At 34.8% G+C, this 14,627-nt stretch overlaps 1 protein-coding gene across 1 annotated transcript in view; it reads left to right on the top strand.

Moving 5' to 3' along the window:
- The window catches only part of LOC138873674 (uncharacterized), a 32,510-nt gene extending 26,371 nt beyond the window's left edge, over positions 1-6,139 (top strand). The window contains exons 9-12 of the mRNA XM_070152150.1: positions 3,577-3,755; positions 3,810-4,156; positions 5,728-5,805; positions 6,115-6,139. Coding sequence (XP_070008251.1) covers positions 3,577-3,755; positions 3,810-4,156; positions 5,728-5,805; positions 6,115-6,139 — 629 coding nt within the window. The remainder of the gene's footprint in view (positions 1-3,576; positions 3,756-3,809; positions 4,157-5,727; positions 5,806-6,114) is intronic.
- The last annotated feature ends 8,488 nt before the right edge of the window (positions 6,140-14,627 follow it).

Here is a 14,627-nt window from a genome sequence, read left to right as displayed (position 1 = left end):
ATCCAAGTTCGTGATTAACATGCTTATTATAATGTAGTTGAAGAAGAAATTGATGGTGAACCTTGGTTCCATGATATCAAGGAACACATCAGGTCGGGGCTATATCCAGTACAAGCCACATGTGACCAAAAGAGAACCATTCGACGTCTGGCTAGTGGATTTTTCTTAAGTGGGGGAATCATGTACAAGAGGACTCCAGATTTAGGACTGCTGAGGTGCATAGATGCTAAAGAAGCTTCAACTATCATGGCTGAAGTACATTCTGGAGTTTGCGGGTCGCATATGAATGGGTATGTCTTGGCAAAGAAGATACTTCGAGCAGGTTATTATTGGCTCACCATGGAACGAGATTGCATCAGCTTTGTTCGCAAATGTCATCAATGCCAAGTACACGGTGATTTGATTCATTCTCCCCCGTCTGAGTTACACACAATTTCTGTACCTTGGCCTTTTGTTGCTTAGGGCATGGATGTCATTAGACCAATTGAGCCATCAGCGTCAAACGGGCATAGGTTTATCTTGGTGGCCATTGATTACTTTACCAAGTGGGTCGAAGCTATAACTTTCAAGTCCGTGACCAAGAAGGCAGTGATGGATTTTGTTCATTCAAATATCGTTTGTCGATTCAGAATTTCCAAGATGATCATCACAGACAATGCTACTAATCTCAACAGTCATTTGATGAAAGAGGTATGCCAACAGTTCAAGATCATGCATCGGAACTCCACTCGCGCGTAAATATTTAATTTAGGCATAATATAGATATTTTAAGTAATTTTGACTCATTTACTCTATTTTATTACAAGAAAACAAAAATTTACAAAAATAGGTTCATTAATGTTTTGTAGTCATTTTTAATCTAAAAAATTTACAAAAATAGTATCGTATTTTTATTTTAATATGATATTTGAAAATACCAAAAATAGATTTGTTTTAATGGTTAGTTTTATTTTAATAATTATTTGAATAGTAGTAATAATTAATAAATGGGCCCGTATTTTTAATCTCGTTCGCAGCGAAAGAATAGAACTTGGGCTCGAGCAACCCATTTTTAGGCTTAATTTTGGACCTAGCTCACAGTTGTCAAGCCCATAATTCCTAGGCCCATACCCCTTAACCTAAAAACCCTACCAAAAAACCTACAATATAAAAAGAAGAAAAAGGAAAAAGGAAAAAGAAGAACGAAAAAGGGCTGAAAGCAAAAATACGCTGAAGCTGCGCATCGTCTTCTTTAGAACTCGACACCAGAGAACGACCCCCCCCACCCCTCGCGTCGTCATCTTCAAACACCCCTCTCCCAACTGCCTTTTCTTTAACATCAAAACCAACAAACACCCCCTCGCCGGAAACAACCAGTGAAAATGCACACATGCACCAACGACCACCTCCCTTCCTCAACCACGCTGCCGACGTTGTTCAGTCCAAATGACATAGCCCCACCTCTGTCGGAGTCTGGTAAACCAGTGGCCATGGCCTGAAACTCGCCAGGAAAAACGAGCTCCACCAGCTCGTCGGAATAACGAGTTCCAAACGCGACAAGTAGAACCAAGCGACCTCATACCAGCAGCTTCCAACGAGCCCACCCTAGCGAAACGACCCAACAACCAGCTCCCCATCACCCATCTCGTCGACCTTGACCCGCCGTACCTTCTTCCAGCAACGCCATATCCGGCGAGCTTCACCTTCGCACACACACAGTCACGCACATGAACGTAGTGAGGGAACGAGCGTAAGGCAGCTGAAGTTTGGAGTCGTTTGTGAGTTCGAGTCGTGTGGAAGTTGTTGTATGTTGGTTCCTGTCTATGGTTATCGCTGTCCATTTTTTCCATCAAGTTCGAGCCGCTGAAACTCGACGACGCTGTAAACTCAAGTGTTCCGGTCGTACGTCGAGGTAATGCTGGTTTCGAGGTCCGGTCGAGTTTCGGCGAGGTTAGCAGTCGTTGCTTGGAAATTTCAGCTGAAATCTTCTGTTGTGGATCTATTCATTTGGCTCGTTTCACTTGTTGTAATTGCCAAAACCCTATTAATCGAAAGCTAAACTCTCAGGTCTATTCTATCTCTCTTTCTTACTTTAATCTGTTTTTTTATATATGACTGAAACATGAAAGAGCTATTAAAACTTATTGCAAAATCTTAAGTTTCATGGATTGAGGATATGAATTTTGTTCAATTTTAAATCTGAGGGTACATGGGTTTAAAGAGGAAATCAGTTGTCTACTTTATTTTCGTGGCTTAAGGAAGTTTTCTTGTTCTACTCTATTTGGAATATCATGGCCAAATTTCTCATAAGACCCTTCCATGTTTTACTAGCTTAGTAGTAATATTGAGTAATTTTGTTGTGCATCCAAGCTTCCAAGAATGAAGTATGAAGTTTCTGTTGGTATTTAATTATCATGGACTCATTTTTATAAAAATAACAGAGTAGATAGTTTTTTGGATTACATATCTTATTTTATTCGAATCAAAATTGCTTACTAGTTTTCTTTACTATTTTTTATATATATTTATTTTTGATCTTTTTCTTTAAAAAGGGGAGGCTTCGTTTGTCTCACTTTTGGTCAGTGCACATTCCATTATTAGTTTAGATTTAGTCGTGTGTTCCATTCTGACGTGTATAGCATGTAGCCTAAATGTGTATAACATGTAACCTAAATGAAGGCTAAAACAAAATGAAGTAGACAACAACAACAACAACAACAACAACCCAGTATAATCCCACTTAGTGGGGTCTGGGGAGGGTAGTGTGTACGCAGACATTACCCCTACCCTAGGGTAGAGAGGCTGTTTCCAAATAGACCCCCGGCATCCTTCCCTCCAAGAACTTCCCACCTTGCTCTTGGGGAGACTCGAACTCACAAACTCTCGGTTGGAAGTGGGGGTTGCTTACCATCCATATGTTGAAATTGTAATTGTAACACCCATATGTTGTATGCTCCTAAGAGTCCTTTTGGCCTCACAACAATCTCACGTTGGCTTTAGGAAAATAATTGTACATTCGTAGTTTGCTTTAGGCATGTTTAATATACCATTGCAATTGTGGACACGTCCGCGTGACATGATTGCAAATTCTAAAAGTAACTTGAGGGATACATTTGCGCAACTTCAACCAAATTTTCTGAAATAAATAAACAAAGCGTTATTAATTATGGACACGTTCGCGTGACATGATTTTTGACGCGCCAAAGGAAAAGAGTATACTTACGCGTAACTCAATTCTTTAACTACGAATAATCAAGTGATTTAAAGCGATTAATAGATAAATGCACATAGGTCCTAAAAATGAGTATTTAAATAATTTAAGCCAAGTATAAATTGCTAAGCGACCGTGCTAGAATCACGGGACTCTGGAATGCCTAACACCTTCTCCCGGGTTAACAGAATTCTTTACCCGGATTTCTGGTTCGCAGACTGTTAAACAGAGTCAAGCTTTTTCTCGATTCGGGATTCGAACCGGTGACTTGGGACACCATAAATTATCCCAAGTGGCGACTCTGAATTTTTAAACAAACAAATCCTGTTTCGATTGTCCTTTAATTGGAAAAACTCCCCTATATTTATGCTCTTCACGGGATGTAGTAAAAAGGAGGTGTGACACCAAGGCAAATGGAGCTGTTGAGGCTGCTAACAAGAACATAAAGAAGATACTTCATAAGATGGTTCAAGGTTCTAGGCAGTGGCATGAAAATCTGCCTTTTGCCTTACTAGGTTATCGCACTACTGCTCGCACTTCAGTAGGTGCAACTCCTTATTTGCTGGTATATGGAATTGACGCGGTTATATCTGCGGAGGTTGAGATTCCATCCCTTTAGATCATTGCAGAAGCTGAAATTGATAATGATGATGAGTGGGTCAAAACCCGGCTCGACCAGTTGAGTTTGATTGATGAGAAAAGATTGGCTGCAGTATGTCATGGTCAATTGTATCAGAAGAGAATGGCAAGAGCATACAATAAGAAGATGCGTCCTCGAAAACTTGAAGTGGGCCAGCTGGTATTGAAACACATCCTTCCTCATCAGGCTGAAGCTAAAGGCAAGTTCGTCCCAAACTGGCAGGGACTATTCGTTGTGACAAGAGTGTTGCCCAACAGTGCTTTGTATTTAACAGACATAGAAGGCAAATGTGTAGATATGGCTATCAATTCTGATGCAGTTAAGAGGTACTATGTATGATTTCTTTGCTTACCTTCAATTGTATTTTGTACTTGGCAAGTTCAAAATTGAAATGACGAAGGCATTTTGTTCTGTTACCCAAACACTTTCATCCTTTGCTACCCCTTTCGAGCCTTATTTATTTTCTTTCATACCCCTCTTTTGTAATCAGGAGTAGAATTATAGAACGAAAAATGAATGATAAAAAAAAGAGAAGGAGAAGAAAAGAAGAAGAAGAAGAAGAAGAAGAAGAAGAAGAAAAGAAAAAAAAAGAAAGAAAAAAAAAGAGAAGAAGAAGAAGAAAAAAAAAGCAACAAACACAAACAACCTTCTTTTGAAATATGTTCGACCTGATTCCTTTTAAGGATACGTAGGCAGTCTTACGGTTCGGTCCCATTAAAATAAAAATTAAAATTCCCCAGACCCAAAGAAACTGGGGCAGAAGTTTTTGTTTTGAAAAGATCTGATTCCAAAAGTTGTAATTTTGACCCCTTTTTCATTTTAAATTAGTTTGAGCCTTCATGCCACCCTTTCTTTCTAACCCTGTCCAAAAGCCTACATTACGGTCCAAATAAAGACCTTCCGATCAATCTTTGAGGATGTCAGGTCAAGCGAGATAGAGGTATGATTTACATCATGGGTAACACTTTGTTTATGGGCACAAAGAAAAAATGAATAAAATGAGAGAGTCTTACCCGGTGAAAACCTTCATGGGCACCGTAAGGCAATGGTGAGCTGAGAGAAAATTTAAAATGAGAGAGTTTTATTGGTGAAAACCCTCACGGGCACCGTAAGGCGATGGTGAGTTGAGAGATGAACAAATGAGAGAGGCTTGTCGGTGAAAAACCTTCGGGGCACTGCAAGTCGAATGAGGCTCGTGACTTTACAGGGGAATTGGATCAGTGAAAGCCTGATTTTTTTGAAGTATGAAGACATGACATAAACTGAAAATATGATTGGTTGGGCGGATTAGGCTGATCAGTCCGAAATGCATGTCATGATCATTGGAGTTGGCTGCTGCCCTCAGATAAGTCTTCTTTTTCTCATTCTTCTTCACATAGTCATCTGTGTTCAAAATTTTCATTTGTTCATTTTGTCAAAAATCATTTCACTTTGCTCCTTGAGTCTATCTTTATGAGTCTCTTTCGAATTAGCCCTTGTCGAACAAGCAGGAAAGGATTTCAAAGCCTACTACCAGCTTCTAAATTGCACAAAGCGGAGTTTGGCCAGGCACATCACAATTGACTTGATTTAGAATAAGCAGTATGGTGATAACTGAGGTCCAGGCAATCAAGTGAATCTTGAATTTTGAGAAAATACAAGGATTCAGCAACTTTCAAAATGAAAACACAATGCAACAAGTGAGTGTGAGAGATTCAGGTCATGCAGAGGTTTTGTGGTCCAATTCCAATCAAAAGGTCAAACAACTCCTTGTTAGCCCGAAGCAGCTAATCAGAATGAAGCATGGCAGTGGCGGAAGCAGACACTCAGCAATGATGCCACAAGCTAACCACCACATTTTCAAACTAACAAATTTTAATTGTCTGAAACAAGGGCAAGAAAATTTGTTAATCCACAGGGACCCTCCCACAAAGAATGCATGGTTTAAGGGCAAGAAATTCTGTTCAAAATCCTCCAAGAAGAGATCATGGCTCAGGTAAGTTCATTATCAAGTTCTCAGGACCCTCCTGGATAATGGGATTTAATTTTAAAAGTTTTCAGGACCCTCCTAGATAATGGGATTTAATTTAAAAGTTTCCAGGACCCTCCTGGATAATGGGATTTAGTTTTTAATTTTCAGGACCCTCCTAGATAATGGGATTTAATTTTAATTTTTTAGGACCCTCCTTGATAATGGGATTTAGTTTTAAATATTTTCAGGACCCTCCTGAATAATGGGATTTAATTTTAAAAAGTTCTCAGGACCCTTCTAGATATTAGGATTTAATTTTAAAAAACTTCTCAGGACCCTTCTGGATAATGAGATTTAATTTTAAAAGTTTCCGGGACCCTATTGGATAATGGGATTTAATTTAAAAGTTCTCAGGACCCTCCTGGATAATGGATTTAATTTAAAATTTTCAGGATCCTCCTGGATAATGGGATTTAATTTTAAATTTTCAGGACCCTCCTGGATAATGGAATATAATTTTAAAAGTTCTCAGGACCCTCCTGGATAATGAGATTTAATTTAAAATTTTCAGGTTCCTCCTGGATAATGAGATTTAGTTTTAAGTTTTCAGGACCCTCCTGGATAATGGGATTTAGTTTTAAGTTTTAGCGTAAGTTCTCCCTTTAGAAAATATAATTTAGCTTTAAAGTTATCACTCATAAGATGAGATTTAATTTGAAGTTTTCACTCCTGGATAATGGGATTTAGCTTTTAAATTCTTAAGAGCTCTATAGGTAACATGATCCGATTAACACTCACAAATATGCCCGGATCCCAAACTGGGGCAGAAAACTTTCTTTTGTTTTGTCTGTTTTGTTGAAATGTCAGGCGCCCACCTGGATAACAAGGGAATACATTTCAAGTTTTGTAGATCAGGCACCCACCTGGATAACGAGGGAATACAATTCAAGTTTTAGCAATCAGGCGCCAACCTGGATAAAGAGGGAATACAGTTCAAGTTTTAGCAATCAGGCGCCCGCCTGGATAACGAGGGAATACAGTTCAAGTTTTTTTAGCAATCAGGCACCCACCTGGATAACGAAGGAATACAGTTCAAGTTTTAGTAATCAAGTGCCCACCTGGATAACGAGGAAATGCAGTTCAAGTTTTGGCAATCCGGCGCCCACCTGGATAACGAAGGAATACAGTTCAAGTTTTAGCAATCAGGCACCCACCAGGATAACGAGGGAATGCAGTTCAAGTTTTGGCAATCAGGCGCCCACCTGGATAACGAGGGAATACATTTCAAGTTTTGGAAGTCAGGCACCCACCTGGAGAATGAGGGAACTCATTTTATACCAAATTCAAGCTATTGGTAGGTGCCCACCTGGAGAACGAGGGAATTCATTTCAGAGTTACTTCAATTCGCAAATTTAAGAAGCATCAGGAGCCCGCCTGAAGAACAGGGTCCATTTTTTCAGTTTCATATTGAAGGTCAAGTAGAGATTCAAGGAAGATTCAAGACAAGAAGTAGATAGGATCTTGTATTTTCTTTTACTTTTGCTGTAATTTTTTCTTTTATTGTTGATGTAATGGCAGGAACCGCGGACCGGAACCTCGACGGCACTTCACTCGACTCTCTACCTCGGTATACTCCATCATCCTTCTCACTCCGAACTACACGTGGCCTGATTCCTTTATAGCCAAGGATATGTAGGCAGCTCAGATACCAGGGCTCGGTCACATTCTTTTTTCTGTAGTTTTTGGTTTCTCTAAATAAGAGTCGGGTCAAAAAACATATCTTGTTGTTCTTTGTTTAAAAACACTTCGTGTTTCCCGTCAAAGTGGGGTAGCTGTGGACATGTAATTTTTGACCCGCGCATTAGAATTACTTTTAATAGTCCTAGTATTTTTAGGATATCTATTTGGGTTTATTTCTATAGGATTTCATTTCTTTTATTAATTTTAATTCTATTTTTAAAGGCACAAAAATTGAAAAAATACAAAAAAATAGTTTCATTATATATTTTCTTATTTTTAACTTAAGGCCATTAGTATTTTATAGCAATATATTTTTATTTTTATTTTTATTTTTACTACGATTTTTACGTATTTTTCTCTACTTTTATTTTTAATGTATTAATTTATATAATAACTATATATAAAATATATAGTTTCATATTGTGATATAATTTACCCTAGTTAATTAGAATTGAATTATATTTTAAGAAGAAAAGGTTTAAGTCATGGATGGATTTAAAGGATTATAGTCCAAATTTGAGGCCCAATCTCGGCCAAGACATGGCCCAAATCTGCCCAGCCCACTCCCCTTACCCAGCTGACCTATCCGTTTTCAACCCTTGACCCGCCCCACTTTACATTAAATCCCAACCATCCATCCACTTGTATCTAATGGCCTATACCTCTTTCCCTAACCAAATATAAACCATCTTATAACATCTAACCCTAAACCTAAAACACTACTAGAAATCCGATAAAAAGCGACCACAAAAAGCGACCAAAGTTGGTCGCTTATAGGCCTAAAAGAGACCAAAAAGCGACCAAACATGCCTGGTCGCAATATTGTTGGTCCCTTTATTTTAGGGACCAAAGTTGGTCGCTAATTAGCGACCAACTTTGGTCTCTAAGGTAAAAGAACCAAATATTCCGGGTAAAGACTATAGCAACCAACTTTGGTCGCTTTATTATTTTAATAATATAATTTTGGCGACCAAAGTTGGTCACTAAATGTAAAATATATTTTTTTTATTTATTATTAATCATAAAAAAGCGACCAACTTTGTTCTCTAATCCAAATATTATATTTTAAAATCTGGAAAATAGAGACCAAGATTGGTCGCTTTTTTATTAATTTTTTTAATTTTTTTTAAAAAATAAGCGACCATAGTTGGTCGCTAACTTCAAGAAATATTTTTTTTTAATTATAAGCGACCAACTTTGGTCACTATATTTCCAGAAATTATTTTTTTTTAAATGGAATAGCGACCAAAGTTAGTCGCTTTTGAGAAATATGGGTTAAATAGCGACCAAGGTTGGTCGCTATTGCCCAGAAAATTATTTTTTTTAAGGGAAAAGCGACCAACTAGCAATCAAAGTTGGTCGCTTTTCTTAGTATATTTTTTGGCAGAAATTGCCTGTTTTGGCAGCTACACCACTTGTCAGCTTACCAAAAATCCTAAACATGCATTTTATGCCAATAACAACAACAATAAACAACAACAACAACAACAATAAAAAGCAACAAAGTATAAAGTTCAATAGAACTAACATATTAAGCTAACAAAACTAAGTTAACGCTTATTACAAGCTCATTCGAAAACTGGTTCTATTATCTAGTTCAAAGTATATAAAGTACTCAAGGAGTGTTCTTTCAGCATCCTCGTCCGAAAGTTGGATTGCCTCGCCCAACTCATTAGGTGGCTGACTGCGTATGAATTCCCCCACATCAGCTGTGAAGCGAACCTATAAGAAAAATTATATTGAATTAGTATTTCAAAATTTATATAAAAGTAAATCAAAATACTTAATGAAAAGTAAAAAACTTACATGTATAGTCGAGGCTCGACCCTCGACCCACCTTTCTGGATCAGTCTCTTTCTTCTTCTTTACAATACGAGTCTCATTGAATATCTCATCTTGCTTCATTGGCATCATAAAGATGTCTGGTGGCTTTGGTGATTATCCTCGTGGTACTATTACTCAGGATGAACTTGGATACAGAAAATAACTTGAATACAGTACCTAACAGGGTGTGTCTTTGATCAATTTTTGTTCTCATTAGCGACAATGATGATGAGAAGGCAATGGCATGTCTTTCAAACAGTGATGGTGCAGGTAGGAATTTAACATTTCCTAAGCAGATAAAAGAAGAGGTTATAGAGGAATTCTCTACTTCATTTTTCAAGAGGAAAAGAATTTTAATTGAGAGCGACAAGGTTGATGGTAATGGAAAGAATTGGACTATGAATTGAATTTCTGGCATGTATTTCAAACAGTGATGGTGTAGGTAGAAATTTAACATTTCCTAAGCAGATAAAAGAAGAGGTTATAGAGGAATTCTCTACTTCATTTTTCAAGAGGAAACTAAAAGTCCAATTCATATCCTAAATGTTCAATTCATATCCTAAAGGTTCAACTCATATCCACAAAAGTTCAAGTCATATCCTAAAATTTCAATTTATAAACTAAAATTCCAATACATAAACTAATATCCTAAAGGTTCAATTCATATCCTAAAGGTTCAACTCATATCCACAAAAGTTCAAGTCATATCCTAAAATTTCAATTTATAAACTAAAATTCCAATACATAAACTAAAAGTCCAATTCATATCCTAAATGTTCAATTCATATCCTAAAGGTTCAACTCATATCCACAAAAGTTCAAGTCATATCCTAAAATTTCAATTTATAAACTAAAATTCCAATACATAAACTAATATCCTAAAGGTTCAATTCATATCCTAAAGGTTCAACTCATATCCACAAAAGTTCAAGTCATATCCTAAAATTTCAATTTATAAACTAAAATTCCAATACATAAACTAAAAGTCCAATTCATATCCTAAAGGTTCAATTCATATCCTAAAGGTTCAACTCATATCCACAAAAGTTCAAGTCATATCCTAAAATTTCAATTTATAAACTAAAATTCCAATACATAAACTAATATCCTAAAGGTTCAATTCATATCCTAAAGGTTCAACTCATATCCACAAAAGTTCAAGTCATATCCTAAAATTTCAATTTATAAACTAAAATTCCAATACATAAACCAAAATTTCAATTCATATCCTAAAGGTTCAACTCATATCCACAAAAGTTCAAGTCATATCCTAAAATTTTAATTTATAAACTAAAATTCCAATACATAAACTAAAAGTCCAATTCATATCCTAAAGGTTCAATTCATATCCTAAAGGTTCAACTCATATCCACAAAAGTTCAAGTCATATCCTAAAATTTCAATTTATAAACTAAAATTCCAATACATAAACTAAAAGTCCAATTCATATCCTAAAGGTTCAATTCATATCCTAAAGGTTCAACTCATATCCACAAAAGTTCAAGTCATATCCTAAAATTTCAATTTATAAACTAAAATTCCAATACATAAACTAAAAGTCCAATTCATATCCTAAAGGTTCAACTCATATCCACAAAAGTTCAAGTCATATCCTAAAATTTCAATTTATAAACTAAAATTCCAATACATAAACTAAAAGTCCAATTCATATCCTAAAGGTTCAATTCATATCCTAAAGGTTCAACTCATATCCACAAAAGTTCAAGTCATATCCTAAAATTTCAATTTATAAACTAAAATTCCAATACATAAACTAAAAGTCCAATTCATATCCTAAAGGTTCAATTCATATCCTAAAGGTTCAACTCATATCCACAAAAGTTCAAGTCATATCCTAAAATTTCAATTTATAAACTAAAATTCCAATACATAAACTAAAAGTCCAATTCATATCCTAAAGGTTCAATTCATATCCTAAAGGTTCAACTCATATCCACAAAAGTTCAAGTCATATCCTAAAATTTCAATTTATAAACTAAAATTCCAATACATAAACTAAAAGTCCAATTCATATCCTAAAGGTTCAATTCATATCCTAAAGGTTCAACTCATATCCACAAAAGTTCAATTCATATCCTAAAATTTCAATTTATAAACTAAAATTCCAATACATAAATCAGAATTTTTAATTCATATCCTAAATGTTCAATTCATATCCTAAAGGTTCAACTCATATCTACAAAAGTTCAAGTCATATCCTAAAATTTCAATTTATAAACTAAAATTCCAATATATAAACTAAAAGTCCAACTCATATCCTAAAGGTTCAATTCATATCCTAAAGGTTCAACTCATATCCACAAAAGTTCAATTCATATCCTAAAATTTCAATTTATAAACTAAAATTCCAATATATAAACCAAAAATTTCAATTCATATCCTAAAGGTTCAACTCATATCCACAAAAATTCAAGTCATATCCTAAAATTTTAATTTATAAACTAAAATTCCAATACATAATCCTAAATGTGCAACACTTAGGGTTTCTTCTCTTCAAACAATTTCTTCCCCAAATTAGTAGGTAAAACTAAATATTTTGGAATAAATGTATTAATAAGAACCCTAAAAATTGCAAATAATATATAACTTTGATCCCTAACATGGTTGAGCTAACTTTGAACCCTAACATGGAGAAATTAAACCCTAACATGGTTGAAAAAATAATATATAACTTTGAACTCTAACATGGAGAAATTAAACAAAATCAGTGTATATCGAAAAAAACAAAGAAAGGAGAGAGAATCCTACCTTGGGAATGGAGGTCGCCGGCGGTGGAGTTGCTGCCGTCGGTGGCGTGGGTGGCACCGCTACTGCTGGGAGTCAGAGGGGGTTTGAGTGTGAGAGAGAAAAGAGAGATTTTGGGGGATTTTTTTGAAAGAATGGGAGGGGAAACCCGGTTTTGACACTGGAATTAAAAATAGCGACCAACTTTGGTCGCTTTTTTGGTAGCTAAATAAGTTTTGACTTTTTGACCAAAATAGCGACCAAAGTTGGTCGCTATTTTTTACCCGTTTGACCAAAATAGCGACCAAAGTTGGTCGCTATTTCTAAAAAAAAATTAATTACTTTTAATTCAATATAAAATTATGTACATATGTAGTATAAATTTAGGATTTTAATTCAATTTAAGCTATATATATATATATATATACATATATAAATAAATATATAATATTTTTAAAAAATATTTTATATATATACATATATTAATTGATATAAGTCGAGACGTTTTAATTTATTGTTAATATATATACATGCATATGAGTAGGTTATAAGTCGATGAATCAATTTACAAGTGTATCAATACCTAAAAAAACCCGTCACTGCGTTCCGAGCGCTTCATGTTCTTTTATATATATATATATATATATATATATATATATATATATATATATATATATATATATATATATATATATATAGCTTTATATACTATATACTATATTATACTATATATATCGAATATACCTTGATATATAATACACTATATTATACACTTAGTATTTATAATACACTTAGTATATATATACTATACTATACTATGCACTAAGTATTAGTGCATTAGCTAATATTATATATATATATATATATATATATTAATTGATATAAGTTGAGACGTTTTAAGTTATTGTTAATATATATACATGCATATGAGTAGGTTATAAGTCGATGAATCAATTTACAAGTGTATCAATACCTAAAAGAACACGTCCCTGTGTTCCGAGCGCTTCATGTTCTTCTATATATATATATATATATTATACTATATATATCGAATATACCTTGATATATAATACATTATACTATACACTTAGTATATATATACTATACTATACTATGCACTAAGTATTAGCGCATTAGCTAATATTATATCGAATATAGCTTATATATATATATATAATTGATATAAGTCGAGACATTTTAATTTATTGTTAATATATATACATGCATATGAGTAGGTTATAGACACACACGCACGCTTTGCAGTACTGCTTAACTACATATATAGCATGTTAGAGTATATTTTAGTCTATTCATCCTTTGTATTATAAAAGTTTTAACGGGTTACATTTATATTATTTATATAGTAAATACAAAAGTGATTTTTAATTTTGACCATTGTTGACCTGAAAAGAGACCAACTTTGGTCGCTAAATATACATAAATTTAAATTTTGGTCGCTAAATTTAAATCAGATTTATTTATATTTTATATAATATTTAAAATAATAATATAATTGTTAAAAGTAGAACTGGGTCCCAGATTAGCGACCAAAGTTGGTCTCTATTTTTGTAAGCGACCAACTTTGGTTGCTAAATTTGAATTATATTTTTTTATTTTATAATTTTTTTAAATAAAAATATAATTATTAAAATTTTATAACTGGGTCCCGTTTTAGCGACCAAAGTTGGTCACTATCTGCTTACCCCTTAATTAGTGACCAACTTTGGTTGCTAATTTTAAATTATATTTATTTATATTTTTATAATTTTTTATAAATAATATTATAATTATTATAATTTTATAAGTGGGTCCCCCTGTAGCGACCAACGTTGGTCGCTAATCTCAATATACCTTTGACCAAGCAAGTCTGACCAGTCCGGTCAATATTTTGACGAAATTAGTGACCAAGTAGCGACCAACCTTGGTCGCTAATGTATATCAAATAATTATTTTATTATTTTCGCCAATTTAGCGACCAACTTTGGTCGCTTTTCTTGACATACCAACTTTGGTCGCTAAAGTTTGGTGGCTTTTTTCCGGAATTCTAGTAGTGAAAATACAAACTACAGCCGCACCCCAACCCCCATCTCCGTCTCTGCCGCGTCCCTCACTCCAAACTCGCCGGAAAAACACTCGCCAACCCGGCGAGTTAACTCACATGGTCCCCTCATGGTCCCCCTTTCCCTTTTCTCTTTCTTCCACGTGGCCTGACAAATAACCGATTTAGGTTCGAATCCGCGTTTTGTTTTGCCCTCTCACACGTGAATCTCTTTCAACGGTAGATGATGGACGAAGGGTAGAATATGATTACTGAAAATTAATCATACCCCTCTATTTGCCCAGATTTTTACCAAAACGAAGGATATTTTCGGAATTTTGGTGGGATTTTCGGATTTTTGAAGGGTTTTTGCGATTTCTTGCAAAGGAAGGAGAGAAGCTTCGAGAGAGGGCTATATATTTGGGTCTGGACAGAGATTGAAAGGGGAGGGGAGAAAAAAAGTGAGGGTTTCAAAAGAGTTCTGTTCTTCATCTTTTGG

This window comes from Nicotiana sylvestris, chromosome 7 (genome assembly GCF_000393655.2).
Source record: "Nicotiana sylvestris chromosome 7, ASM39365v2, whole genome shotgun sequence".
Lineage (NCBI taxonomy): Eukaryota > Viridiplantae > Streptophyta > Magnoliopsida > Solanales > Solanaceae > Nicotiana > Nicotiana sylvestris.
The sequence above is the reverse complement of the archived record's forward strand: the minus strand, read 5'-3'. Positions and strand labels throughout refer to the sequence as shown.